This window comes from Nicotiana tabacum, chromosome 22 (genome assembly GCF_000715075.1).
Source record: "Nicotiana tabacum cultivar K326 chromosome 22, ASM71507v2, whole genome shotgun sequence".
NCBI classification, from domain to species: domain Eukaryota; kingdom Viridiplantae; phylum Streptophyta; class Magnoliopsida; order Solanales; family Solanaceae; genus Nicotiana; species Nicotiana tabacum.
In genome coordinates this window covers 47,677,922-47,704,919 of record NC_134101.1, presented here as the reverse complement: position 1 = coordinate 47,704,919, position 26,998 = coordinate 47,677,922, and the positions used below count along the sequence as shown (strand labels likewise).

Here is a 26,998-nt window from a genome sequence, read left to right as displayed (position 1 = left end):
AGCAGGGGCGAAGCCAACTATGGTTAGGGTGGTCAATTGACCGCCCTTTATCGAAAAATTACACTGTATATATAAGTAAAATATTACGTTTTAGATGTACATAACATATATTGAACACCCTTTATCAAATTTTTATTTATTTACTTCAAGTTTGAATCTCCTTGAGGAAAATCCTAGCTTCGCCCACTGTATACCAGAAGTTGTGTAATCTATGTTAATAGTAATTCTTAAAAAGAACATACAATGTAGAAGTTCCTAATAATTTTATCTTATCGGCTTTTCTTATTTCATCTTAAGTACAATGATAGGATATAATTCTTTTTTTTGGTAAATAAGTTTTCTATTTATCTGAATACTATGTACAAGTATGTCATCCTTCTAAAGTTGGACATGCAGTCCCAACTTTAGCATGCATCTCTAGTCTCTTCTACTAACTCTGACCTTCAGAAATCTTTACTACTGAGTATCATTTATCTTATTGCACCTGGTTAGACCTTCTCCTTATTGCTTCATGGATAGAAGTTTAGGCTTGCCATCTGCTTTGCTAGTCTTGGTACTTTGCTTCCTCTGCAATGTATATCTTGTATAATCATCTTTACAATCACATCCTCTGATTTACGTTTGTTCTGGAATAGTTTTAGGTTCCTTTCCTGCCAGATATAGTAAATGCTCCCAGCTAAAGTCATTCTATATATTTCAGTTTTCCCACATTTCCCTCGTGCATTCTTTATTGCCCATGTTATCTCCTCAGACCATCCCATTGCAGCTCTGCTGACACCTTGCCAGGTGAGTAGTTTTTGCCAGATTCCAACTGCTATGTTGCATTCGAAAAATAAGTGTTGCGTGGTTTCCTGTTCTTGCTCGCATTAAATACATATCGGGCTACTCTGCATCCCCCATTTGATGAGCCTATCTCTGGTATATAGCCTATTCTGTACAACCATATATAAAATGAAGGACCACCTTGGACTGCTTTGATTATTACATATCAGCCTCCTCCAATGAACTCTGGAATAATCACCTCGTATGTTGTTATACATTTGCCTTATGGAGAACTTGTCCCTGCTCATAGTCTCATCTACTGTTAGCCCAATCTCTTCAATATTTTCCTGTATTGAAGATCTTTTGCATAACCCAGGATGCCTGCTTTGGTTTTACTTCATTCATCATATTCCCCTTTATATAATATGTGTGGACCCATTTGATCCACAGTCTATCTTTTTTGCCCAAGACTCCAGTGGTGCTTTAGTATAGCTGCTTTGTTTCATAAGCCAATGTTTGTTATGTTCAATCCACCAACAACCTTAGGCAAGCATAACTTTTTTTAGGCAATGAGAGCTTTTTTGGAACATTCTGCAGCTCCTGTCCAGAGGTAGCTTCTGCAAATTGCTTCAATCACCTGAATGATCTTTTTAGGCAATATGAATATTTGAGACCAGAAATTTTGTATAGTTGTAAGTACACTCTTAATCATATGCAACCTACTTGCATAAGACATTAGTTTTACTTTTCAGGTAGTGATCCTTCCTGTCATCTTGTCTAATAGTGGTTGACATTGCCCAACTGATAGCCTCTTAGAGCTCAGAGGTACACCTAAGTATCTAAAGGGCAATGTGCTAGTTTGGAAGCCCAAAGTTTGCAAGATTCCATGCTGTATGTTAGGAGCAACTCCTCCAAAATAGATAAAACTTTTCTCCTGGTTAGCTACTAACTAGAAGCCCTAGAAAAACTGTCAAAACAAACATACAGTAGCTTTGCAGATATCACATCTCCCCTGCAGAATAGGAGCAGGTCATCTGCAAATCCCAACTGCACTAGGTTTAGCTTTGCATACTCTTCAGAGTCTTCAGCAGCCTGGTAAGGTATTCCATTTCTATTACAAAAAGATATGAAGATAGGGGGTCCCCTTGCCTCATCCCTCTCTTTACAGCAAATGGAGTAGTTGCCTTACCATTAACTACAATAGAGTAGGATACTGTTTGTACACAGGTCATAATCCATTTCACAAATGTCTCAAGGAAATTCAACCCAATAAGCACCTGCTCCAGGAACACCCACTCTAGTGAGTCATAGGCTTTTGGCATGTCAATTTTGATCATGCATCTAGGTGATGTTTCTTTTCTCCCATACCACTTTATTAGCTCATGGCTAAGTATAATATTATCATTGATCACCCTGCCAGGTACAAAAGCAGCATGTCCTTTATCAATCATGTCATCCATAACCCCTTGTAGTCTGTTGGTTAGCATTTTTTATATGATTTTGTATATTGTAGTGCAGCGGGAAATTGGTCTGAATTCCTTCACATAAGATGGGTTCTTTACTTTTGGAACTAGTGTAATAGCAGTACAGTTTATTGGCATGTACATGTCTTGAGTTTCAAAGAACTTCAGCACTGTATTGGTCACCTCCTCTCCAACTGTTGTCCAGGCTTTTTTTGAAGAAGCATGAGTTGAAACCATCTATCCCTGGTGCTTTAGCTTCATCTATCCCCTGTAGTGTCTTATATACTTCTTCTTTGTCAAAAGGTCTAATGAGTGCTTGTTGCTGCCTTTTATTAAGTATATAACATGTGTTCATTATATTAGGCTGTATTACTGGCAGTGTTGTATTTACATTTCCTAGTAACTACTTGTAGAATTTGAGTATTTCCTCATCTATGCCCTTCTCTGTTTGCAAAATTCTGTCTTCAGTAGACACTAAAGCCTTGATATGATTTTGTGATCTCCTATTCTTCATGCTTGCAAAGAAGTATGCTGAATTGGAGTCTCCTAACTTTAGCCATTGCACCCTGAATTTCTGTTTGTATATGCTTTCTTCTATCAAATACCATTTCTCAAGTTGTATTCTCAGCTCCTTTTCTGCTTAAATAAGTCTTGTGAGTGGTTTGGAGTTCTCACGTCTTCCTGTACATTTTTAAGCTTGTCTCTGATGTCTTTGATTCTTTTTGTGACCCCATTAAACTCTTTGACATTCAGTTCTTTGATGGCATTCTTAACATGCTTTAGCTTCTCCCAGATGTCCTTCATATAGTGTGCATTATTAGTTTGCCTCCAGCTGTTTTCTACTACCTTGGTGAAATTAAGGTGTTCTGCTATACAGTTCATGAATCTAAATGCTTTCCTGCATCTATTTTTTGGCCTACCCAATTTAATGTAGAGTGGAGAGTGATATGAGAAGATAGGATCCATAACTTGCACTGATAGAAGTGGCATTGTAGTTATCCAGTTTGAGTTGACTATGGCTCTATCAATCTTACTATATGTGTGATTATTGCTCCATGTGTATGATCTTCCAATTGTTTGTAGTTTTGTCATCTCAGCTTCTACCATAAACTTTCTGAAATCTCTTGTTTCTGCATCCTACACTTTTTTACCATGTACTCTGTCTTCTACATTCAATATGGCATTGGAGTCCCTAATTATTAATCATGGTCCTTGCTTCCATGACTCTATTTGCTCCAGTTGTTGCCACAAGACCAGCCTGTCCTTTATACTATGTAAGTCATACACTGCAGTGAATTGATATTCAATGTTCACAGCTATCCCTTTCACTTGAACATGTATGAATTGAGGATGCATATTCAGTTCAGTTATCACTGTAAGGTTAGGGTTCCATAGCATCCATATTCTCCCTCTTTGTGTACGAGATTCATTAGTGATCCAGTCCCATCCAGGTGCAATTTTATTAAATAAACTTGCAACTTTACTCTCTTGAGTTCTATGCTCTATTATTGCTATAATACTAATGTTATTCTCTCAAATAAACTCATTTGTCTCCTTTTGTTTATACAACTTATTCACCCCTTGAACATTCCAAGTAACTATCTTCATCTTGGTAGAAAAGGAAAATGAGTCATGTCCTCCACCCCTATGCTACTTCCTCCTCCTCTTTATACTGTGCATGTTGTGGTTCCATTCTCTGTTGATTTGCTTCTTCACTAAGTGAATTGAAACCATTAATGCTAACCAGCTGTTCTGTACTCTCTAGTTCGCCTGTTTTAAATGTCTTCACAGCTGATCTTCCACGCACTTCTGTCCAACCTTCCTCACCTTCTTTGGCTTTCCCCTTATTGTCTGGTACTTCCTTGTCATTTTTAGTTTGCACCTGTGTTACAGTTTTGCTTTGCCCTGCTTTCACACATACCTGCTTCGTAAGCTTCTTCATAGTTTGTGGCTGTTGTTCCCGATTCCTTGTGGTTTGGACTTTTTGTTGGCAGCAATGCCCTACTTGCAAGCATGTAGGACAATACAATGGTCTCCAATCGTATGTTATCTCCTGTTCAAATATCTCTCCATTAGGATCTTCAACAGTCACCTTTGTTGGCAATGGTTGAGTGACATCCATCTCAATAAGCATCCTTGTATATGAGACCTTTTCGACCTTTGTTGTACAATCATCATCATATAAAGGGTTCCTTAGTCTACTCCCTATTCTGCTTAATGAGTTCATACTCCAACAATTGAGTGGTAAATTTGGAAGTTTAATCCATAAGGGTATGATTTTTAATACCTCCTCATCAAAATTGAAATTCGGAGTCTAAACTTTGGTTATTATAGATTTGTTATTGATTGTGTATGGCCCTGAGAACAGGACCTCATTCTGGTCTTCCTTGCATGTGAATTTGACAATGAAGTAGCCTTCATTGTGCACGTAAACTTTAGGTTTGGCTGTGAAGTTTCACTGTAATGCAATGAATTGTTCGACAACCCAATTGTAGGTGTTTTCCCAATTACATACATTATTACAGCATTACGCCATTTCTCTGTCTCCTTATCCACCTCTTCCTTTTTCAATTGCACAATTTTGACACCATTGCGAATTTGAGGAGCAATAAAAGTGAGATTCATACCTTTAGCAGCCATTCTATTCCCTTCAAACAGGTTTGCCCAGTTCTTATTCTCCTTCCCAATGTTTGCCTTCTCTATTTGTTGTTTCGCCATGATAGGCTCCTTTTCATTAGTTTTTGCTTCAATCACTTCACTTCCTTGAATCATATCATTTGCCCTGCCCTGCTGTGTTCCAGTATTTGGAGAAGTTAAATTCTCCAATCGAACAGTAGTTTGCAGGTTTTTCCCCTCCAACCTAGGTATAGTCCTTGCCATCTGTTGCAGCACTTCCAGTGTTACGTTTACATTCTTTTTCTGTAGTACCGTCCGATTTGTTGGCGTGTTGATTTCTCCGATAGTCTTCTCCGGTCCTGGTGTTTTGCTCAGAATTTTCGTAATTGATCGCACTTTTCCAGATCCCAACCCTAGATTCCCGTCCTCAGTAATTCATTCCGTCAATTCCGTTATTGCCTCCTTGATCGCTGTCCTCCAATTCCCCCTTCTAGGCATTTCGGCGATGGCGTATGTTAGCACTCACCACTAACATGCACATGGAGGAGAGAGAAGAGAGAGAATTAAGACTATTTATCCACCTAAAGATCTGCGTAAAAAAAATTGATAGGATATAAGTCTTAAAAATATTCTCTTTAATTTATATACAATTAAAAGAATCAAACATATTAACTGGAATTAGTAATTTGCCCTCATCCAATCCTTGGATTAAAATGTTATGTTTGTTTATAATAGTTCCAATGTAAGCATCACCGGATTCTCAAGATAAATATTTGCATACCTAATAATGAGATTTATCTTCAAATATCTTCTTCTTCCTCTTTCCCATGGTTGAAACTTCATTATAACTCATTTTAATTCTCTAATCAACTCCAGTTAATTAGCTACTACTTATATATTCTTTTCCTTTATTTACAACCGCAAACCATCTAAGGAATGGCTTGTGGTTCACTTTTAAACCAACAACATGGATGTCAATCTTTTAATTTGCAACGAACAATGACATACAGCTCACATAACGAAACAATCAACTGGATGTCGAAGTAGAGGAATTGTTCTTTTTCGATTTCATAAATTTTCATATTTTTACAACAAAACAATGAAGACATGGAATTCATTAAAAGGAAAAGATGATAGAAGCTAGTACTCTTTCAAAGCTCACTGGACGAACCACAACAATTCATCCAATTGCTTTGATTGGAGCACTAAACCTCGATACATGGATAATTGAAAACAAATTTACAAAGGATAGGAGGATAGGTTGTAGGCAATAAATGCCATAAGTTTAGCACTATATCACTGAATCAAAGACGACTATAAACCAATTTAAACATAGGAGGGATATTAAGCCAATCCTTTGAATGATCATTCATTCTTGAAGAGTTTCTTCCAAACAGGATGCTTCTTCCATACATCTTCCACCATAGAATCAATAGGGACTCCTTTGGTTTCTGGCAAAAGGAATATGACGAACAATCCCATCACAACAATCCAGGCTGAGAAGAAGAAGAAAATGTAAGCCTGCATTTTGCAGAGCATGGTCAAGAATGCCTGAGCAATTAAGGAGGTGAAGAGCATGTTTGTGCTAACTGCAAAAGCGAAACCAGCTGTTCTTGTTTCCATTGGGAATGTCTCACTTGGAATCAACCAGCCCAAAGGTCCCCATGACCAGGCAAATGACATGACATATGTGCACACAAGAACCACCACTATTGCTGCCAATGTCCTGTCCAATGTTCCTGTCTCCTTCAAATTGACTGATAAAATACCTCCAATTGCCAACTGCAAATTTAACCAAAATACTTCATTAGAAATCATCCGAAACTCCGCCTCTGTTAACTTACATTATCGGTTTCAAACGCGAATAAACTGGGAGGATTGTGATAAGTTGACTAAGGGCATTCCGGTGCACGAAGTATCTCGCGTTCACATAAAATCTATGGATCAGGGCCGCACCCCAAGGGGTGTGATATAGGCAGCCTACCCTGATGCAACTATCAGTGACTGATTCCACGACTAGAACCCCTGACCGATAGGTTACAGAAGACAACTTAACAGTTGCTCCCCTTATGTTGTAAGTTGTGATGCGCTGTAAAATTAAGTCAATTTATGATGGATCCTGCAATACGGAATATATTGCTGGGATGTTCTCACTTAAGGCACGCATTATATCGATACCAATTAATTGAGATTATGTTTTAGTTATGTTAGTATGTCTATTTTAGTTCTATATTTTCTAAGAGCCTTTTGGTCATGTTCATACCTGAGAAATTAACATTTGGCAACAAGCTTGAAGGAGCAATTTTCTCCTTCCAAGCTTGTCAACAGCATAGATGGAAACAAAGGTAGCGCCAACATTAACAAGCCCAGTTATGACAGCGGACAAAAGTGCACCGTCGGATTTGAAACCCATGGTCTGGAACAGAACAGGAGCATAGAACATAATGGCATTAATTCCAGTGAATTGCTGGAATATCTGCAAAAATATGGCAATCACAAGTGGTGGAACACTTGCAGCTTTTACGAGGTTCCTGAATGGATGTTTCACTTGCTTGGCTTGTTCACAAGCAGCCACTATTTCTTTGTACTCAACTTCAACATCTTCAACTCCCCTGATTTTCTTTAGTGCTGCTTTTCCTTGATCCTCTTTGCCACGTTCGATCAGACTTGCTGGGGTATCAGTTATGACAAAGCAACCAATGAGAAGAAGCAACGCTGGAACAGCAGCAAGACCTAGTGACACCCTCCAACCATTTGGATGCATAGTTGATGTTGCATAATTAACCAGATTCGCGATGAATATTCCTATTGTTACGAACAGTTGGAAGAGAATATTCACAGCTCCTCTAAGTTGGATTGGTGCTACTTCTGTTAAAAATAAAGGAACAGTCTGCGACAACCAAAATAATAACCATTAGTTTTTTGTCCTTTTACAATTTCAATAGAAGAAAGTTATTTGTAATTGTGGTACCTCATTTCCGAAGCCAACACCAACGCCAAACAAAATACGACCAACAATGAGCATCCATCTGTGTTCAGAGGCAGCACTAATGACGGCGCCGGCAATGAAAAAAACAGAGGCCATGAAAATGGTGGGTCTACGACCTAACAATTGACAGGCTTTTGAAGCGAAAAAGCTAGAAACCAAAGCTGATAGGTACAAGGATGAGGTGAATAGCTGGAGAAGTTGATCGTCATATTTACAGTAATTGTTCTCCTTTGCATGTAGCTTTCTTTCATATACATTTGGGAAGAATTTTATCAAGAAATCATCCATACCAGATACTCCTCCTGATTTAATCACCAAACAAAGAAAAGATTATGACAAATCAAATCTGAAATATTTTGATAAAATGATGTTATTATTTTATCAACAGAAAGCCGTAAAAGGTAATTGAATAAGAAAAGAAAAGTATACAAACCTGAAATACCAATATCGTAACCGAACATAAGCCCTCCAAAGGCAGCAAAGATCCAACATGATACCACATAGACTGTGATCTTGGAGTTGTTTACCTGAGCTGTCGACATTTTTTATTTTATTTTATTTTTTTAATACCCTCCGATAAAACTGGTTTATATACGTAGATTGAGTCTTTGCTCTATTTTTGTTCTTTTTTATACGGATATGTATTTTTTTTAAATAGATACCAGCATAGACTACATATGGGAGAGGAGAGACAAAGAGCTTAGGAGCAAAGGATAGGTCTTTGCCTCGGACTCTCCAGTTAAGTTTATTTGCTGGAATTATGTCATTCTCCTCCAAATTCATGCCTTTTTATAGTGTGCGATTTCATTTTTTTACAGTTACTTTATTTCGCATAATTTGTGGACACAATTTTAATCTCTTTTCTATTAATGTTCCAAAAAAATAGGATCGATCTCCCATTAATTTCCGTTCAAAACTATAAGAGACTTTTTCTTTTGGTCGTATCTTTTATTAATTGAGGTTTTTCTGATTTTGAGGAAATTTGTGAAAACCAACATAATTCACGGGAAATTATGAATATTTCGAGTTTGACTTGATCCATATGGTCAAGCTAATTAAAGACCATTCATTAATTAGGGAAGGATATGCATGCATTTACACTCAAAAGTTTGAGCATCGCATATCTATTCTAGGAAAAAGAATGACTAACCAAATCTTATCCATTGTTTAGAAACTTTATATGGCAGGATTCTTGTGAAAAAATTGGATGACATTAAATAATTGGACAAATATCAAGAAAAAGACGAAGGAAAGAATTGCCATTTGCTTATTATAAAGTGATTTTTGGTATTTTTATTTTTTATTTCTGGAAAATGTTTTTTTTCTTGCAGTTAAAAGTTAAAACATAGATTTCTTTGATATCTCTTTAAAAATCGTTTACCCTAAAAAACAGATAACAATTAAATTTATTTGTGGTTTTAAGAAAACGTGGATTAATTCGATACAAATAATAAATTGCGTTAGATTAAACGGATAAAGAAAGTAATAAATTATCTAACCACTTGAGGAGGGTGATTCCGGACTTAACAACTGCCTTAATGAAATATCCGTCCTCGATCCCGGACTCACAATGACCAAGCACTGATGAACAAGAATAAGAACTTTGAATAACAGAGAAAATAATAGTATATTGCATTGATATGCGTGTTACAATATTATTAATGAATAATCAGACCCTCCCCCTCCCTTTATATAGTAGGGGAGTCCTACCCTAGGTACAATTCCATAAAAGGTAAAAATCTTCCGTTTAACTAATCACCGGATTTTCGCCGGTACGTGCCGAGATCCACGCCGTGATACCCGGCTGGTCACGGATATCACGACCTTCTGTTAATCGTGCTCGGTTGCCCGATAATGCTCTCTGAAGTCTTTTGGGATTTGGATTGATCCCGGGGTCATGGCCCCGACATTCCCGAGGGCGGGCGTTGTGCCCCCGGACCCTAGCTCGATGAGACCCTTGCCTCGATTCTGGTTCCTTATCATCACGTCTCTCGCTCAATTTACCTTATTGAAAACCGGGGCAACCCATGGGCCCGATTTTACCCGTATACAAATAGTCCCCTTTCTCGGAGAGTAAGTTTACGGAAACATCGAGGAACGATACGAGCTCTTCTATTCCTTCTTCAACACGCTGTGACAGAAACAACAAAGAAACAGAAACGTCCTGTCAGTCGCATCATAATGACTTCGAACGCGTGTCATCCATCGGCAGGCCGTCCCTGAATGCGAAACGGCGCAAAGCGTATATAAATACTCCCTCCTTCATTCATTTTTTACTCTTGACCAAGCTTTTACCTTCGATTCTTCAAGATACCACCACCTTTCTTCATACTCCAATATTCTTACCTTTGTTTTTCAAGATTTTTGAACAAATTACAATCTTTTCTTTATCCTCTACCCAAGCCAGCGTGGTTGATTTTCTTAGTAAGTTTTTACCTTTCATCTCCTAATCGTCCTTCACACTTTCAAACCTTTTTTCCAGATAACAATGGCGAATACTTCCAAGACTATTCCTCAAAAAGGTGCTTCTTCTTCCTCACATCCGACCACCGAGGTCGAGGAGACCGCCCCTGATGTGGTTGTCCTCGAGAGGTTCGCTCCCGGCGCGGCTACCGATGAACAGACAGTTGTGCCCCCTTGAAAATGTTCATCCCCGGGGGGGTTTCGGTCATGGATGACTTTAAAGTCGAAAAGCCGCCATAGGTGCAAGGCCGAGGCAAGGCGGTGTCCATGTACATCTGCTCTATCACCGAGGTCGTCATTCCCGTGGTTCGAAAGGAATGTGGCTGGGTGGATAAGGACATAGTAGTTCCCGAGCCTGATGATGACATTACTACACATGTGAAGGGATATTTAAGTGTCTATACTTATCCCTTCACGCTGGGCTCGGTGGACCCGATTATCCTCGACTTCTACAGAAGGTATGATGTATGCCTCGGTCAGATTCACCCATCACTATGGAGGATCGTAATCCTCCTCCGATACTTTGTGAACAAGATCGACTACTGGTTGTTCACCATCGATCATTTACTCCGCTTGTACAATCCCCGAATCTTCGGGGGGGGGGGAGGGGGGGGGGAGGACTGATGAATCTCGTATGGCGGGTCAACAAAGCCCATTTTCAAGCATTGTCGAGGACCAGGATCGGGGTTGGTAGGGACACTTTGTCTGGGTGAGGACCGCCGACCTGATCCCTACTGAAGTTAGACCATTCCCCGAGAAGTGGAATGTATCATGTAAGTTTACTTTTCTTATAGATGTCCATTTTACATTTTACCTCCCTTTTCCTCATCGGTATTTGTTGTGGTGCAACCTTCGCTCGAGTCCCAAATGCCATTTCTCAGCTCAAGCAGTGGATCGAAGGCATTTGTTTGCAGATGCCTTATGCCGAGCGCTCGTGGTGCGAGCTCTCGAAGTGCCGCTGGGAGGCCCGTTCCCATGGTAAGATTTCTTTTCCCAAATAAGTAGCACTGGGCTCCCTTTTTCAGCACTATGTCCTCATTCCTTCTCTTCTCTTTTTGCAGGCTTGCCTAAGACCATTGAGCTTAGGCCTTTAGTGGGGGCGAAGACCTGCCCGTCGATCCTTCTGCTTTGGGACAGCCCGGGGCCATAGTAGGAGAGAAGAAAAGAAGGAGGGATCCGAGTTCTCCGATCTAGGAGAAAAAGAAACCAAAGATAAGGTTAGCCTGTAAGCCAAAGGACAGTTCCAGCTCCCAAGTTCCTGACTCAAACTTCCTTTACCGGCTCAAGGACGAGCCCAAGGAGGACGATCGTTTTGTGGCCTGTGAGTCATCCATCCCCGAAGGACGAGTGGCAATCAAGGGAGAAACAATGGAGGATAATCCCACTCTTGTTCAGGAGGCTAGTGCAGAAGTGAGGACTAGTTCAGATACCGGCTCCACCCCGCCTAGTGTTATAGAAATTTTGGGGTCGCCTTCATTTGCAGAGTTCATGTTCGATAAAGCCCGAGTGATGAAGCATCGATCCAACGAAGGGGCTCATGGTGCGGACGATCCCCTCTGTTGCTTTTTTGATGGTGTGAAATCAATCGCTCTAGAATACTTCTCCGGGTTGGGTGATTTAGGGGTGCCGAGGAAAAGCTCATCCTCGGAGGACGGTGAGCTGAACTCGATCCCAAAGTTGAGCAACTGGTTCCCCGCCCCGAGCATGGATCCCGGTCGGAAGCGATCAGTTATCATCACCGTCCCGAAGGATGCCTGGGTTCTTTCCGCCCCTATCGGAGTAGCTAGCTACATCCTTTGCCTGGTAATCGAAGAAGATCATGCGAAAATTAACGAGGTGGATGCACCATGCTTGTTCAACGAAGCAAAACAGGTGCTAAACCGGGTAAGGTGTCATAACACTCTTTTGTCTTCAAATTTAGTTTTTGATATCTCTCATGCCCTTTCCTTTTCATATCTTTGCAGACCTCGATACTCCATCATAAAGCCTTTCTCCGGTACCGAACTGAGGTTAACCAGCTCGAGGCTGAGGTCAAGGAGCTTGCTAAGAAGAGGGACATGTATAAGCTTCTCAGCGAGCAATGCGAAGAAGCGGTCAAGAATCACTGGGCTGAGTTGGATGCATCTCAGAAGGAACATACCGACCTGGTGGAACAGGAAAAGATCTTTGAAGTTAGCGATGATGAGTTAGACATGGTGACTAACGATCAAAACCTGCAGGTTCAGCAGAAGGTTGACCAGATCGACCAACTTCGAGCCGAGGTGGATGAGGTCAAGGCCATGGCCGAAGAGTGGAAGGGAAAAATAGAACGATTGGCTTCGGAGAAGGAGGCTGCCCGAAAGCAGCTGGCCTCGGTGGAGGTCCAACTTCGAGTGGCGAGGGAGAAAGCTGAGGCCCGAGCCCAAAAAATTAAAGACCTTCAGTCTTAACTAGACTCGACCATCGTTGAATGGGATGCCCTTGGAAAGGAGCTTAAAATAGCCAAGTCAGTGATGGAAATAACCGGGGCCGATGCTGAAGAGATGGTGGCTCAATACAGAGCTGATGCTGAGGCAACCCAGGACCGCCTGAAAGTCACTATTGAGTGCGTGAAGTGGCAGTCCCGAAGAGAGGCTCTCGAGGAGGTCCATGCTCGAGGTTTTGACTTGTCGGACGAGATCAAAGATGCTAAAAAACTTGAGGCCGAGGCTAAGAAGCTGGCTGACCCCAAGGACGAGGAAGGCTCTAGGGCTCCGGCGAACTCGAGGGCGGAGAAGACCCCGATGGCCCCGGTGACGAGGCTGGCTCCGGTGGAGATCAAGCTTAGGTGCCTTAGAGATTTTTCTTTTGTGTTTTTTTATTTCTGTTTATTTTCTTGATGCCGTTTAGCCTTTGTAAAGATCTTTATTGGAATATATATAAGGCATTTTTCCCTTTGGCAATTTTTGAGTTTGTTTCTTTTGGTTTATTCTTTATGATTTCAAAGATTTCAAATGCCTTAGCACGAAATAAAACGTAGAAATAAGGTCTTGTTCGAAAGTTCGAGCGAGGCTTGTTTTCGATGTAATTTTGTTTGAAACTTGTGGGGGCTTGGTATGACCGGAAGCTTTCCCCAAAGTACTTGCTTAAATATTTTTAGATTATAGTTTTGTCGAGGGTATCCTTGGAACAGTTTTGGAAATTTTAAAGGCCTTATGTTTTGATTACGGGCTTCGGACGTCTCCAAGCCGTTTCTAGGATGGCCATAGCTTTTTAAATTCGGGTACTGCCTAATAGGCTTGTACCCCCGGGCTTTGATACCTGAGCCGTCTGGGCTTGCGTAGGGTGACAGTTCCCGAGTGGGGGTGATCCCTTGGAACTAGAGAGGCGACCCTTGGGCACAATATCTATCCTTATGGAGCAAAATCTAATAGTCTTAAGGGACAAAATATGTATCTGCAAGGTAGAAATTTTCTTTTATTTCTGTGCGCAACATACAAGATTGCAAATGTGTACATGCGTTGTGTTATGGCTTAAGTGGTCTATGTGGGTACAATTCATTTGACCATTTGGACCTTACAATAAATCCTATCCACCGAGCCCAGACTGTTCAAGCACAAAGTTTCCTTCCTTGCTAAAACCATTATCCGAGGGTGATAGCCCCCAGTATTCGAGGTCGATCATTGAGAGGGCTCGGATACTATTGATGCGACCCTCGACTCCGGTTCATAACCGATCTTCAATTCTAAGTTAGCACGATCTACTGTTGCCTCGTAAAAACCTTGCCGGAAAACCCATTTGGGACAAAACCGGTTCAAGGAAAAAAGAATGCAACGCGTGCTTTCGGGCCTAATAGCTGTATCATTCTTTAGCCGTTGCCTGCAAGTGTTAGTCCAGTTCATAATATATGTAAAGAAAAGAATGGATAGGGTCATACCTTAGCAGTAGTATCGTTTCAAGTGGGTTACGTTCTAGTTGTTCGGTAGTCGCTCACCGTTCCCTGCTTCGAGTTTGTATGATCCTTTGTCGGTAATCTCGATAATTCGATATGGACCTTCCCAATTCGGTCCCAGCTTCCCTTCGTTCGGGTTCCGGGTGTTCAGTGTCACCTTTCTTAATACCAAGTCCCCAATATTGAAGTGTCGGAGGTTGGCTCTCCGGTTGTAATACCTTTCGATCCGTTATTTTTGGGCGGCTAACCGGACGATGGCAGGCTAGCTCCTCTTGTCCAATAGTTCCAGGCTCGTGCTCATGGCCTCATCGTTTGACTCTTCGGTCGCATATCGGAACCTAAAACTCGATTCTCCTTCTTTGACCGGTATTAGCGCTTTGGCACCGTACACCAGCGAGAACGGGGTGGCCCCGGTACCAGATTTTGAGGTCGTACAATATGCCCACAGGACTTCGGGCAAAATTTTCTTCCATTTTCCTTTGGCGTCGGTCAATATCTTCTTAAGATTTTGAAGTATGGTTTTGTTCGTAGACTCCGTCTGCCCATTCTCACTAGGGTGATAGGGTGTTGATAGGATCCTTTTGATCTTATGGTCCTCAAAACATTTGCTCACCTTACTGCCGATGAACTGCTTCCCATTTTCGCAAACGATCTCAGCCGACATTCCGAACTGGCATATTATGTGGTCCCAAATAAAATCAATAACTTCTTTCTCCCTGATTTTATCAAATGCCTGGGCTTCTACCCATTTAGAAAAATAGTCAGTCATAAATAATATAAATTGAGCCTTATTGGGTGCCCACGGCAGGGGACCGACGATGTTCATTCCCCATTTCATGAATGGCCAGGGTGACAAGACCGAAGGTAGTATCTCCCCGGGCTGATGAATCAACGGTGCGTGCCTTTGACACCATTTTCACACGAACTCCTTCGCATCTTTCTCCATGTCGATCCAGTATTAGCCAGCTCTGATTATCTTACGAACCAACGATTCGGCACCCGAATGGTTCCCGCAGGTGCCTTCGTGAACTTCCCTCAAGACATATTCGGTATCTCCCGGTTCCAGACATATGATGAGTGGGCCATCGAACATTCTCCTGAATAGGGTGTTGTCTTCGGACATACTGAACCTGGTCGCCTTTGTTCGCAGAGCTCTCGATTCTTTTGGATCCGAGGGTAGCTTCCCGGTCTTCAGGTAATCTATATACTTGTTTCTCCAGTCTCAGGTTAAGCTTGTCGAGTTTATCTCTGCGTGGCCTTCATCCACTACCGATTTCATGAGTTGTACGACCATTCCCGAGCTGAACTCATCATCATCAACCGACGATCCCAAGTTAGCAAGAGCATCGGCTTTGCTGTTTTGATCCCGAGGTACATGTTGCAGGGTCCACTCCTTGAACCAATGTGGCGTTACCTGTAGTTTGTCCAGGTACCTTCGCATTCGTTCCTCTTTGACTTCGAACGTCCCATTGACTTGGTTCACCACAAGGAGGGAATCGCATTTAGCTTCGATCACCTCGCCCCCCAGGCTTTTAGCCAATTCGAGACCTGAAATCATAGTCTCATACTCGGCCTCGTTGTTAGTCAATTTTACAGTTCTAATAGATTACCTAACTATATTACCCGTTGGTGGCTTCAACACGATGCCAAGTACGAACCCCTTTGCGTTCGAGGCACCATCCGTAAAGAGGGTCCAGATCCCCGAGGAAGTCCCCAAGTTTAATAACAATTCCCTTTTGATGGCGCTTCGGGGTCGATATTTGATATCGTATCTGCTGATTTCCACGGCCCATTTGGCCAATCATCGAGAGAGCTCGGGTTTATGCATTATGTTTCTCAACGGGTAAGTAGTCACGAAACATATGGGATGGCATTGAAAATATAGTTTTAACTTCCTAAAGGCGCTTAGCAAAGCGAGCGCATATTTTTTCAGGTGAGGATACCTAGTTTCGGCCTCGCCTAGAGTCCTGCTAACATAATATATAGGGGATTACATACCTTCCTCTTTCCGGACCAGGACTCCACTTACCGCTATCTCGGATACCGCTAAGTACAGGTACAACTGCTCGTCTACGTTCGGAGTATGAAGTAAAGTCGGGCTCGAAAGGTACCGCTTGAGTTCTTCCAAGGCTTGTTAGCACTCCAGGGTCCATGAGAAGTTCTTCTTCTTCTTCAATAACGAGAAGAAACGATGGCTCTTGTCAGGGGACCTTGAAATGAATCGACCCAAGGCGGCTATGTGCCCAGTTAACCTTTGAACGTCCTTGACATTGTCCATCACAATAATGTCTTCTATGGCCTTGATATTATCTGGATTGATCTAGATTCTACGGTTGGATACCATGAATCCGAGGAATTACCCGGACCCGACTCTGAATGCACATTTCTCCGGGTTCATTCATATTGTATTTCTTCAATATGTTGAACGTTTCCTGCAAATGTTTCAAATGGTTCTCTGCTCGCAGGGACTTAACTAACATGTCGTCAATATAAACCTCCACTGATTTTCCTATTTTCTCTTCGAACATCTGATTTACTGGCGTTGGTAAGTGGCACCGACGTTTTTTAGTCCAAATGGAATTACGATATAATAGTAGGTGCGTTTCAAAGGTCGTTGTAGTATAGTGGTGAAAGATGTTTTCTCCTGGTCGCCCAGGTCCATCCGAATTTAGTTGTACCCGGAATAGGCATCAAGAAAGCTGAGGATCTCGTGGACGGCCGTTGCATCGAGCATGCGATCGATGTTGGGCAAGGGAAAAGAGTCCTTGGGGCATGCCTTGTTCAAGTCTTTATAGTCTACATACATTCTTAATTTATTCCCCTTTTTAGGTACTACTACTACGTTTGCTAACCAATCCGGGTACTTAACTTCCCGAATGGATCTTATTTTAAGGAGTTTAGACACCTCGTATTTTATGAATGCATACTTGACTTCGGACTGTGGCCTCATTTTCTGTTTGACCGGATTAAACTTCGGATCCAGGCTCAACTTGTGAGTAGTTATTTCTGGCGGGATCCCTGTCGTGTCCAGGTGGGACCAAGCAAAACAATCTATGTCAGCTATAAGGAATTCAATGAGTTTTTTCCTGAGCTCGGGACTTAACCCCGTGCCCAGGTATACCTTCAGACCGGGCAGGTGCTCGATCAATATGACTTGCTCCAGCTCCTCGACCGTTGATTTGGTGGCATCGGTATCGTTGGGGGCTATGAAATACCTGGGAACTCTATAGTCGTCATCCTCGCCCATCCCCTACTTTTTCATCTCGGTCAGGGCCGGTATCAGTGATTGCTTTTTGGTTTCTTCCTTGGTGATCAAACTTGAGTTCTTTGATGTCGAGAATGGGGATATCAGGACCACCTCGTCGACCGCAAACATCTCCTTTATGGCCGGTTATTCTTCGTAAATTGTTTTAATCCCTCCTGGTGTTGGGAATTTCAACACCTGGTGTAGTGTCGAGAGCACCGCCCTCATGTTGTGAATCCATGGCCTTCCAAATAGAGCATTGTATCTCATATCTCCTTCGATCACATAGAACTTTATTTCCTGAACGGTTCCGGCAGTGTTCACCGGTAGGATTATCTCCCCTTTAGTGGTCTCACATGCCATGTTGAATCCGTTTAGAACTCGAACTGCAGGCACAATTTGGTCTCGTAGACCCAGTTGTTCTACGACCCTCGATCTGATGATATTGGCCAAGCTACCTTGATCAATTAACACACACTTAACTCGAGATTTATTTATGAGTGCAGATATTACCAGTGCATCATTGTGCGGTTGCACGACGCCTTCAGCGTCCTCGTCGTTGAAAGATACGGTTCCTTATAGCACGTAATCTCGAGTCCATTTTTCCCTTGTGATGGACACTTTGGTGCACTTTAACATCGACCCCTGAAGGACGCCGACCCCACTGATGATCATATTAATGACGTGATGAGGTTCCTCCTGCTCGATCTGCTTATTAGAGTCCCTAATCCTGAAATAATTTTTGGCTCGATCGCTCAGGAATTCTCGGAGGTGTCCGTTGTTGAATAACTGGGCTACTTCCTCTCTCAGTTGTCGGCAGTCTTCAATTCTGTGGCCATGAGTGCCGTGATATTTACATATTAGGTTGGGTCCCTTTGGGCAGGATCGGACTGTAAAGGTCGAGGCCACTTGGTGTTTTTGATGCGTCCGATGGCAGATACAATGGCAACTACATCGACATTGAAGTTGTACTCCAATAACCTCGGCGCTTCCTTAGGCCCGATGGGCCTGTCAAAGCCGTTTTACTCATGAGTCTCCTGTTATGTTTGATAGTAGCAAACTTGTTACTGTATGTGAAAGAAATAAAAGTAGACAAAACAAAAGAAAGAAAAATTAAAAAGAGATGAACTTATGATATAAGCGCTTACATCGGCATTCTTATGATGTATGCGCTTACATCGGCATTCCTATGATGTAAGCGCTTACGTCGGTAGGGCATTCAAATGCCTATAAAAGGGGTATGTATTTTCATTTGCATATCATCACTTAACTTCTTCTTTCTCTCTTCAATTAATAAAGAGCTATTCTTTGTATGGCCGTGGAGTAGGCAAAAATTACCGAACCACGTAAATCTTCTCTTGTCTTGTCTTGTGCAATTTATTGCTTTTCTCTTTCAAATATTTTTCCCTTCTATTAGCCTGACACGTTTCCCAACAATGTTGACCTTGGTCGCTTCCCCTTTCACTTCTCACAAGGTTTCGTCCAGGCTCATTACCTCTTCGATCTCCATTGTATGGTTGATACCGGTCTCTATTTGATCTTGGTTCATGATCAATGTCTCTTCTGGATCTGTCACTAGCTCTGATGGGATAAACGGACCCGGAAGGGGCCCCAAGCTGATCATCTTCGATTCTAATTTTGATTGGTACCGGTTATGGACGTCGGCCCAAGTTACCGCCGGATATTATATTAGATTTTAATTCAACTGTTGTGAATCCAATGAGCTTCGAGCATTGAGTCTTTAGGTGAAGGCTTGAACGGCCCAATCGTCCCCGACCGAAGGTAGGTCCATTCGTTCAATTTGAAACCGGGACACGAATTCCCTGAGCATCTCATTGTCTTTTTTCTTCACTTTGAAAAGGTCTAACTTCCTGGTCTCGACCTTGATGGCCCCGACGTGTGCTTTCACAAAGGCATTTGCAAGCATAGCAAATGAGTCAATAGAATTAAGGAGTAAGTTATGATACCATATCATAGCTCCTTTTGACAAGGTCTATCCAATCTTTTTCATCAGGACGGACTCGATCTCGTCATTTTTCAAGTCGTTCCCCTTAATGGTATACGTGTAGGAGGTCACATGTTCATTTGGGTCAGTTGTTTCATTGCACTTGGGAATTTCGGGCATGTAGAACTTCTTTGGGATTGGCTTTGGAGCTGCGCTCGGAGGGAAAGGTTTTTGAACAAACTTCTTGGAACCAGGCCCTTCAATATCGGTGGTGCTCCTGGGATTTGGTCGACCCTGGAATTGTAGGTTTATACTTTTTTGTCAGTGGCTTCGATTTTCTTTTCTCCCGATTCCACCCGTTTCGTTAGTTCCTCAAGCATTTTTATAATCTCAGGGTTGATCCCAGGTTCAGCTTCACTCAGCCTTTCTACAATTGGTTCATTTCTGCGAGCGTTTTCCTGGGTTATCGCTGCTTATTGAGCCGGCAACATTCCGAAGATTACTCGCAAGTTGATCCCATCACCATCACCAACGTGCGTATTTTGGGCTACCGATCGGACTCCCCCACGGTGGGCGCCAAATTGTTTACCCTAAAAAATGGATAACAATTAAATTTGTTTGTGGTTTTAAGGATACATGGATTAATTCGATACAAACAATAAATTATGTTAGATTAAACGGATAAAAAAAGTAATAAATTATCAAACCACTTGAGGATGGTGATTCCGGACTTAACAACAGCCTTAATAAAATATCCTCCCTCGATCCCGGACTCACAATGACCAAGCACTGATGAACAAGAATAAGAACTTTGAATAACAGAAAAAACAACTTGATATGCATGTTACAATGTTGTTAATGAATAATCAGACCCCCTCTTTATATAGTAGGGGAGTCCTACCCTAGGTAAAATTTCATAAAAGGTAAAAATCTTCCGTTTAATTAATCACCGGATTTCTGCCGGTACGTGCCGAGATCCACACCGTGATACCCTGCTGGTCACGGATATCACGGCCTTCTGTTAATCGTGCTCGGTTGCTCGATAATGCTCTCTGAAGTCTTTTGGGATTTGGACCGATCCCGGGGTTATGGCCTTGACATTCCCGAGGGCGGGCGTTGTGCCCCCGGACCCTGACTCGATGAGACCCTTGCCTCGATTCCGATTCCTTATCATCACGTCTCTCGCTCGATTTACCATATTGAAAATTGGGACGTCCCATGGGTCCGGTTTCACCCGTATACAAAATATTATCTAACCTTTTAATAGAGTTAAAAAATGATTTTTAAGTTTATATTTAAACTCAATAAGTTTTCTCTTTCCCTCTTTATTTTTAGCAATTTCCAAAACTCTCCTTAATTTGTCCTTCTATAGTCAGTCAACAATGGATACATAAAATAAGATAAGGCTTATCTGATTTTGCTATAGGGAAAAGAGCTGTTGACCACTTGACCATTATTTCGTACTTACAAAAATGATAAGTTACATAAAAAGTCGAAAAATCAATTACATTAATCACATAATTAATGTTATTTTGTTTTATAAAACCTCTAAGAAACTTTAATAGATTAGCATAACATCTAAGCTATTAGCATATGCAAAAGATTTTCGTAGCTGTGAATCCCCTTTGAGTCTTTTTTTTATAAAATTGTGCTGGTTGATATTAGACAAATTCTAATAAACTCTAAAGTGTGTACGTTCGAAATGTTTTTTAATTACTGAGCATTGGAAGCTGGGGCCTGGGTTGGACATGGATACTTACCGTTAGGATGGACAGCAATTCAGGTAATAAATTAAGACCCAGGAAAGGTACAATTTGGAAGTACAGGCTAAAGTTTCATTGGCGGACAGTAGTAATAATTTCACTTCTGAAATACTCCGCAAGGTCTGTTATAAATAAATCTAGAAGGACAATAATTTTGAAAGAGGTGGCAAAAGGATTTATCCGTATCTGATATTTACGCCAATTCATGGAGTTTATGAGTGCTATGAAATACCCCTGCTTGTCCATGTGTTTACAATTTGTCTCACTTAAAACTCTCTAAGATATTTTTAGGATAAATTACTCCAAGCATTCATGTAATATGATTTTATTTTCAGGATAAATTACTCTAAACACTCATGAAAATATGATTCAACTGCACACACTTTTTTCGTGTTTCAAAATCGTACACTTACACCTGCTATATTATGGAATTCCTACATGCATGAATATAACGATTTTATCCTTAATTTTTAGTGATAATTTCAGAGACATCCATCATATTTTATTCGATCACATAGCCTTCCCACGTAATTTACAATATTACGCTTGCTTCTCTAATATTAATTTTTTATAACAATTCATTTTACCTATTTTTCACTAATGTAAATAAGATGCAGTTTAACAAATCTGCCCTTTTCTAATATTAAATTCTTTCAATTCATTATTTCTATCAAAATAACATATTAACAAATTCTTTAAATATAAAATAAAAAGCCGTTGTTTATTTTAGACAAAGCTGCCCTTTTCCTTTGAAATTTATTTTACCCAGATAAATAACCTAAATAAGAGCCCGTTTGGATAAGCTGTTTATAGATAGCTGATAAGTTTGAAGTGGTGAAAAGTATTTTTAAGTGCTAAAACTGATTTTTTAAAATAAGTATTTACGTGTTTGGATAGATGTGCTGAAACTAATAAAAAGTAATTGATGTGTTTGGTAGAAAAGTGCTGATAAACTATTATTTTGTTAAAATGATAAAAATATCCTTAAAAACTTTACAAAAGATTATAAATTAAAAAGTTTCTTTGTAAAGAAAATGATGAACAACGAATATGGAATGAAGGGAAAGTTAGAAAATTTATTTTGGAAAAAATATTTTATGAATTAAAAAATATTATTAAGGATAAACTAGTAAAAGCTTTGGTCAAACTAAAAATGCTTATAAGCTAAAAAGCCATAAGCTGAGGGTGACCAACTTATGACTGATTTTAGCTTATAAACACTTAGCTTATAAGCACTTTGAATATTTACCAAACGCTTATATAAGCCAAAATATACTTATAAACTAATTTGACCAACTTATAAGATTAGCCAAACACGACCACGTTGTTTCCATCAAGAGTACAAAATACTTTTCGTAACGAATTCTCATATAACAAATCAATTATTTGGAGTATACTATAAAAGTTTAGTAACTCATCATGTTCTTTTCGTTTCCCTAGGTCATATTCTATATATTCGATGATAGGACCGTTGTTAAAACTCCATAATTCTAATCAAATATTTAAGTAGAGCCATTATCTGCAAGATACTCTGTAATTTGTCATAACACCTATGCAAGCTTTCCTAGGAACAGGACATGATATCTACCACATTGTAAACACTGCTAAAGGACATCATTACCTCAATAAAATTTACTCACGCTTGATAATTATATTAAACCATGTTACGATTAATGATTTGAGACTACATGCAGCTAACAATGCTTAAGCAATAGAAGTTATGCAAACATATGTCATGCATCTATTACATAGACATAAATATCTACTACGGATAGATATTTTTTCCAATTATCCCTTCCCAGGCGAGACAAATTACACCAGAAACCAGCTTATAATAACACAAAGCCCTTTTAAAAGGAAGTTCTGTGAAGAGAGCCAAGATCTGCATGTTCTGTTTGATTTTGTTGGGAAGTGCAGGATCACATGGTCTGCAAATTAGTCTCATGTGACCACATGATGCCTGGGACTTCTCCCAAGTCATTATGATCTCTGCTAGAGTTATATATATAGTCAAACTGCTAATCAAAGCGTATTTTTCTGTGACTAATTGTCACTACTAACTATTTTTTAAAATAATGGTGCAGTAGGAGTCAAGTAGGAGTCAGTTTAAGCACATTCTCGACTATATTATCGAATACCAAAAAATAATGTATACTTTTGTCACCAATGCTTAAACATATAGGGACAAAAATACTTAACATTTTTTTGTCTGAAATCTGAATCCTAGTATTTCATAATTTTCACCTACTTCATTAACTTCTAAGACGCCACACCACTAACAAATGAGAAATCTTTATTACTCCAGTTGAAAATGGGGACATAAGCCTATTAGGCACAACCAACAATTAACTTGGAAGAGAGCTGATATCGTCTAATTGTCTTTGTATGCAGTTCGTTAATTGAATCCTATAAAGACAATGAGATTCCACGTTCAGAACAGCTCTGTTTTAGCTCCAAAAGTTGTCCATGTGCTGTTCCCATATATTTAAAAGACATCAATAGCTCATTTGTTTCTGCTTCACCAGACCACTTAGTTTAAATATTCTCACCGTCCAAATATTTACCACTACTACATATACCAAAGAACCCTTAAAAAGAGTTCAATAGTTCAATCTACACTCCCAGTTTCCTCCCCTTTAGCCAACTCTATTTTCTATATTTTCTTCTTTACTGATAGAACTGATATGGTGTCCTTAGAAACTACCACTAGATCTATTGAGCCGAAACCGAGTCCCCGTATTTCGTTCTCTGCAGACTTTCTTGATGAGAAAAACTTCATATCTATAAGTCCAAATTCTCAAGCAGAGAAAACATGCGAAAAGGAGATTAATGCAGCTGAATTTGAGTTCCTATCCAGCAATTTTACAAGCGGAAACATGACTACAGCGGATGAGCTAATATTTGATGGTAAGCTACTTCCCTATTGGCAAATGCACCATGCTGAAAAACTCAACAAGATTAGTCTCAAAACAGAAGAAATAATGACTGAAACAGAGGTGAAAAGTAAAGAAGAGATGAATAGGCCAGCAATTTGGTTTATTGATGAGGATCCATCTCCTAGGCCACCAACATGTAACGTTTTGTGGAAAGAGTTATTGAGATTGAAAAAGCAAAAGCAGAGACCTTCCTCTTTATCACCGTCTTCTTCTTCTTCATCTTCTTCGAACTCGAATTCTGAAATTTCTACAACAGATGAAAGCAAAGAGAAGCATGTGAACAAGATTAAGAAAAGGTTGGAGAGATCTAGATCAGCAACTACAAGTGTAAGACCTTTGATTAATGTGCCAATTTGCACACAGGCTAAAAACAATGCACTACCACCTCTTTTTTCCCTTAAGAAAGGAAGAGTAGAGAGGTGAAAGCAGAAATTAAAAGCGACCATCTTTGTTAGTCATTATGTAAAGATGTTCTATAGTGTTTCCTTAATTATTTTTTATTTCAATTTGAATTTTTTTCATTTGGATCTAGATTAATGTTTATTCCAAGGATATGCTTTCATTCCGTGTAATGTATCAGAGACTAATTCTAGTCTCAAGAACCATGTAATCTGACATTTTTTAGCTTTAATATTTCAGAGCAAAAAAGTGAACCATATGTCTTGTTGACTTTCTCAGATGTGTTTGGCAAACGTTCCTCATCAACAAAAAAAAAAAAACACTTGAGTTAACAGTAAATGCAATTTTCTTCTGCAATATTTTTCATAGTTGAAGACGATCTTATATAATTCATTTTTAGGTAAAATGAGTCCAAGATTGACTTTTTCATCATAAGAAAAGAACACAACGTAAAGACAGTTCGGACATAAACTAACAGCAAAATATTTAATTTTGCTGAGTAGATAATTGTATAGGTAACCATTTGAATACTGAAGTGTCGGTAAGTGCTCTCTAGAGGCCCAATCGTCAAATAAAATTTCAAGATCGTTAATTGGAAAAGGAGGTTGTAAAATATAATCGCTCACTGAAATATTCTATACTTCTCAGTGCTTAAAGATACAAGGACGACCTCCTTATTTCTGGGGTTGTGACATCCCCAGTTGCCTCGTGCTAGCCAAGAACATCGAATCCTGTTACGTTATTTGGAATGGAATCTTAGCCCGCCTCACTTGCTTTCTTTCTTTACTGCATAAATAAGGGCATAAGTAAAGTCAAGGGGTTGAGTAAGCAAGCTACCGTCATTCAACAGATTTGTGCTTCAATATATTTATCTTTTTCCTCATTATTTTTGAATATTTCTCTTATTTTCATGTTAAAAACTGTTTTTTACTATCTAAAGAATAATGAAACGTTGCAATAGTTAAATTTTCAATTCCAATCCAAAGAAGAATAAGACGTGCAACCATTAATAAAAATAATGATTGAAAGTTGTAACTTTTCCTAAGTTAATAAAACGGTTGGAAAAATCGAAATAATTTTGATAATTAAAGCACCAATAAATTTAATACCAAACTCTTCCTCTTCACATTCCACCTTGCACCCCTTTTTGTCTTCAAAAATTAAGTACAAAGAACATACATACACCAGGGCCCCAGAATTTGAACTTCAAATTTGATATGCAAGAGAAGTAAGTGTATGATTTGTGGCTTCAAATTCGATATTCAAAAGAAATCAGTGTATAATTTGTGACTTAGAATGTAATCTTTCAAGTAAAGGAGAGAGTCTAAGATGGAAAATTAAAAGCGCGAGGAAAATACCAATAGCGGAGTGAGGAGAAACTCAAAAATATTTCGTGAAAGGCACAACTACCAAGAAGAACATGAAACCAAACTTCAAATTTAATATGCAAGAGAAGTGTATGATTTGTGGCTTCAAATTCGATATGCAAAATAAATCAGTGTATGATTTGTGACTTAGAGTGTAATCTTTCAAGAAAATGTGGGAGTCTAAGATGGTAAATTAAAAAGCGCGAGGAAAATATCAATGACGGGGTAAGGAGAAACTCAAAAATATTTCTTTAAAGGCACAACTACCAAGAAGAACATGAAGCCTATATAGTCCATGAACATGGACAAATATATATTGGGTATTCAAACAGAAAATTGGAGCTAGAAGGTTTAAAAAAATTAAACTTGAATAATTTTATTTATCTATTACAGATGCTTGAGTTTTCCTTTAAACTTCATTATTGAAGTATTGGTAGTTCTTGATATTTTTTATAGCACATTTTTTTAATGCATTGCAATTCAAAAATATTGTTGTCTCTCTTTGGATTTATGTAGACGATGGTGGACATTTTGAAATGGCTAGAAGAGTTGACAAGTGAAAGAAGTCAACTTTGGTTTATCAAGATTCATTCTCTTGCTAACTCCCTCAGCGTGGAGCTTCTACTACTCAACCAATTTCCTCCTTTCATTTCCCAAAATAGCTTCTATGTTATTCTTTTCAGCTTGGGCCTGCTCAAGAATCAGTCTAATGTTATGATGAAGCTCAGACATTGGGAGATCATTTTCCCATGCTAGTTCATCAGACTTAAATTTTTTCATATTAGGTAAGATTCTAACCTGTGGACCTCTTATATCAAGGATCTTTTCATGTTCATTTTTGCCAAAGAACTCTTTTTTCCTTGTGGTTTCATTATCCATGCTGGGTGCCTACGGAGGTCAAATGTTGAAATTTGGGGGTTTAAGAGGAAGAATGTAAGTGTTTTTCGAAGTTGGCACTACTAAAAATCTGCTAAAAATCAACCAAATATTTCTGACCAACGTTGGTCGGTCAAAAAAAGCGACCAAAAACCGTCCAGGTTGGACGAAAACTGGGAAAAATTTTTTATATTTTTTTAAAACTAAATACCGACCAACGTTGGTCGGTAAATTGGTCAACGAATTGACCCAGCTGGTCAGACAA

General features: G+C 39.8%; 4 protein-coding genes across 4 annotated transcripts; 1 reads left to right on the top strand and 3 right to left on the bottom strand.

Annotated features, from left to right (window-relative positions):
* Nucleotides 1-1,707: 1,707 nt before the first annotated feature.
* LOC142175834 (uncharacterized) lies at nt 1,708-2,222 on the bottom strand. The gene is made up of 2 exons (XM_075242835.1): nt 1,929-2,222; nt 1,708-1,854 (listed from the first exon to the last, which is right to left on the bottom strand). The coding sequence occupies exons 1-2, from the start codon at nt 2,220-2,222 to the stop codon at nt 1,708-1,710; spliced, it is 441 nt and encodes a 146-aa protein (XP_075098936.1).
* Nucleotides 2,223-2,379: 157 nt separating this feature from the next.
* Nucleotides 2,380-3,332, bottom strand: LOC142175833 (uncharacterized). The gene is made up of 3 exons (XM_075242833.1): nt 2,901-3,332; nt 2,633-2,799; nt 2,380-2,551 (listed from the first exon to the last, which is right to left on the bottom strand). The coding sequence occupies exons 1-3, from the start codon at nt 3,330-3,332 to the stop codon at nt 2,380-2,382; spliced, it is 771 nt and encodes a 256-aa protein (XP_075098934.1).
* A 2,553-nt stretch (nt 3,333-5,885) lies between these two features.
* LOC107763147 (sugar transport protein 8) lies at nt 5,886-8,601 on the bottom strand. The gene is made up of 4 exons (XM_016581596.2): nt 8,264-8,601; nt 7,813-8,132; nt 7,105-7,731; nt 5,886-6,623 (listed from the first exon to the last, which is right to left on the bottom strand). Exons 1-4 carry the CDS (start codon nt 8,370-8,372, stop codon nt 6,207-6,209), a joined length of 1,473 nt encoding a protein of 490 aa, XP_016437082.1. The 5' UTR covers nt 8,373-8,601; the 3' UTR covers nt 5,886-6,206.
* Nucleotides 8,602-23,839: 15,238 nt separating this feature from the next.
* Nucleotides 23,840-24,514, top strand: LOC107763150 (uncharacterized). The gene has a single exon (XM_016581598.2). The coding sequence runs from the start codon at nt 23,840-23,842 to the stop codon at nt 24,512-24,514; it is 675 nt and encodes a 224-aa protein (XP_016437084.1).
* Nucleotides 24,515-26,998: the final 2,484 nt, after the last annotated feature.

What these genes read in the sequence shown, in the direction of transcription:
- LOC142175834 (XM_075242835.1), bottom strand. Translation starts at nt 2,222, where the DNA reads ATGGATGACATGATTGATAAAGGACATGCTGCTTTTGTACCTGGCAGG. An exon ending in AGGCAACTACTCCATTTGCT is followed by an intron (nt 1,855 to 1,928) that starts GTAAAGAGAGGG and finishes ATACCTTACCAG; the next exon opens with GCTGCTGAAGACTCTGAAGA.
- LOC142175833 (XM_075242833.1), bottom strand. Translation starts at nt 3,332, where the DNA reads ATGGTAGAAGCTGAGATGACAAAACTACAAACAATTGGAAGATCATAC. An exon ending in TTAAAAATGTACAGGAAGAC is followed by an intron (nt 2,800 to 2,900) that starts GTGAGAACTCCA and finishes ATATACAAACAG; the next exon opens with AAATTCAGGGTGCAATGGCT. An exon ending in GAAATACTCAAATTCTACAA is followed by an intron (nt 2,552 to 2,632) that starts GTAGTTACTAGG and finishes ACTTAATAAAAG; the next exon opens with GCAGCAACAAGCACTCATTA.
- LOC107763147 (XM_016581596.2), bottom strand. Translation starts at nt 8,372, where the DNA reads ATGTCGACAGCTCAGGTAAACAACTCCAAGATCACAGTCTATGTGGTA. An exon ending in GTGTTGGCTTCGGAAATGAG is followed by an intron (nt 7,732 to 7,812) that starts GTACCACAATTA and finishes TGGTTGTCGCAG; the next exon opens with ACTGTTCCTTTATTTTTAAC. An exon ending in GCCAAATGTTAATTTCTCAG is followed by an intron (nt 6,624 to 7,104) that starts GTATGAACATGA and finishes TTAAATTTGCAG; the next exon opens with TTGGCAATTGGAGGTATTTT.
- LOC107763150 (XM_016581598.2), top strand. Translation starts at nt 23,840, where the DNA reads ATGGTGTCCTTAGAAACTACCACTAGATCTATTGAGCCGAAACCGAGT.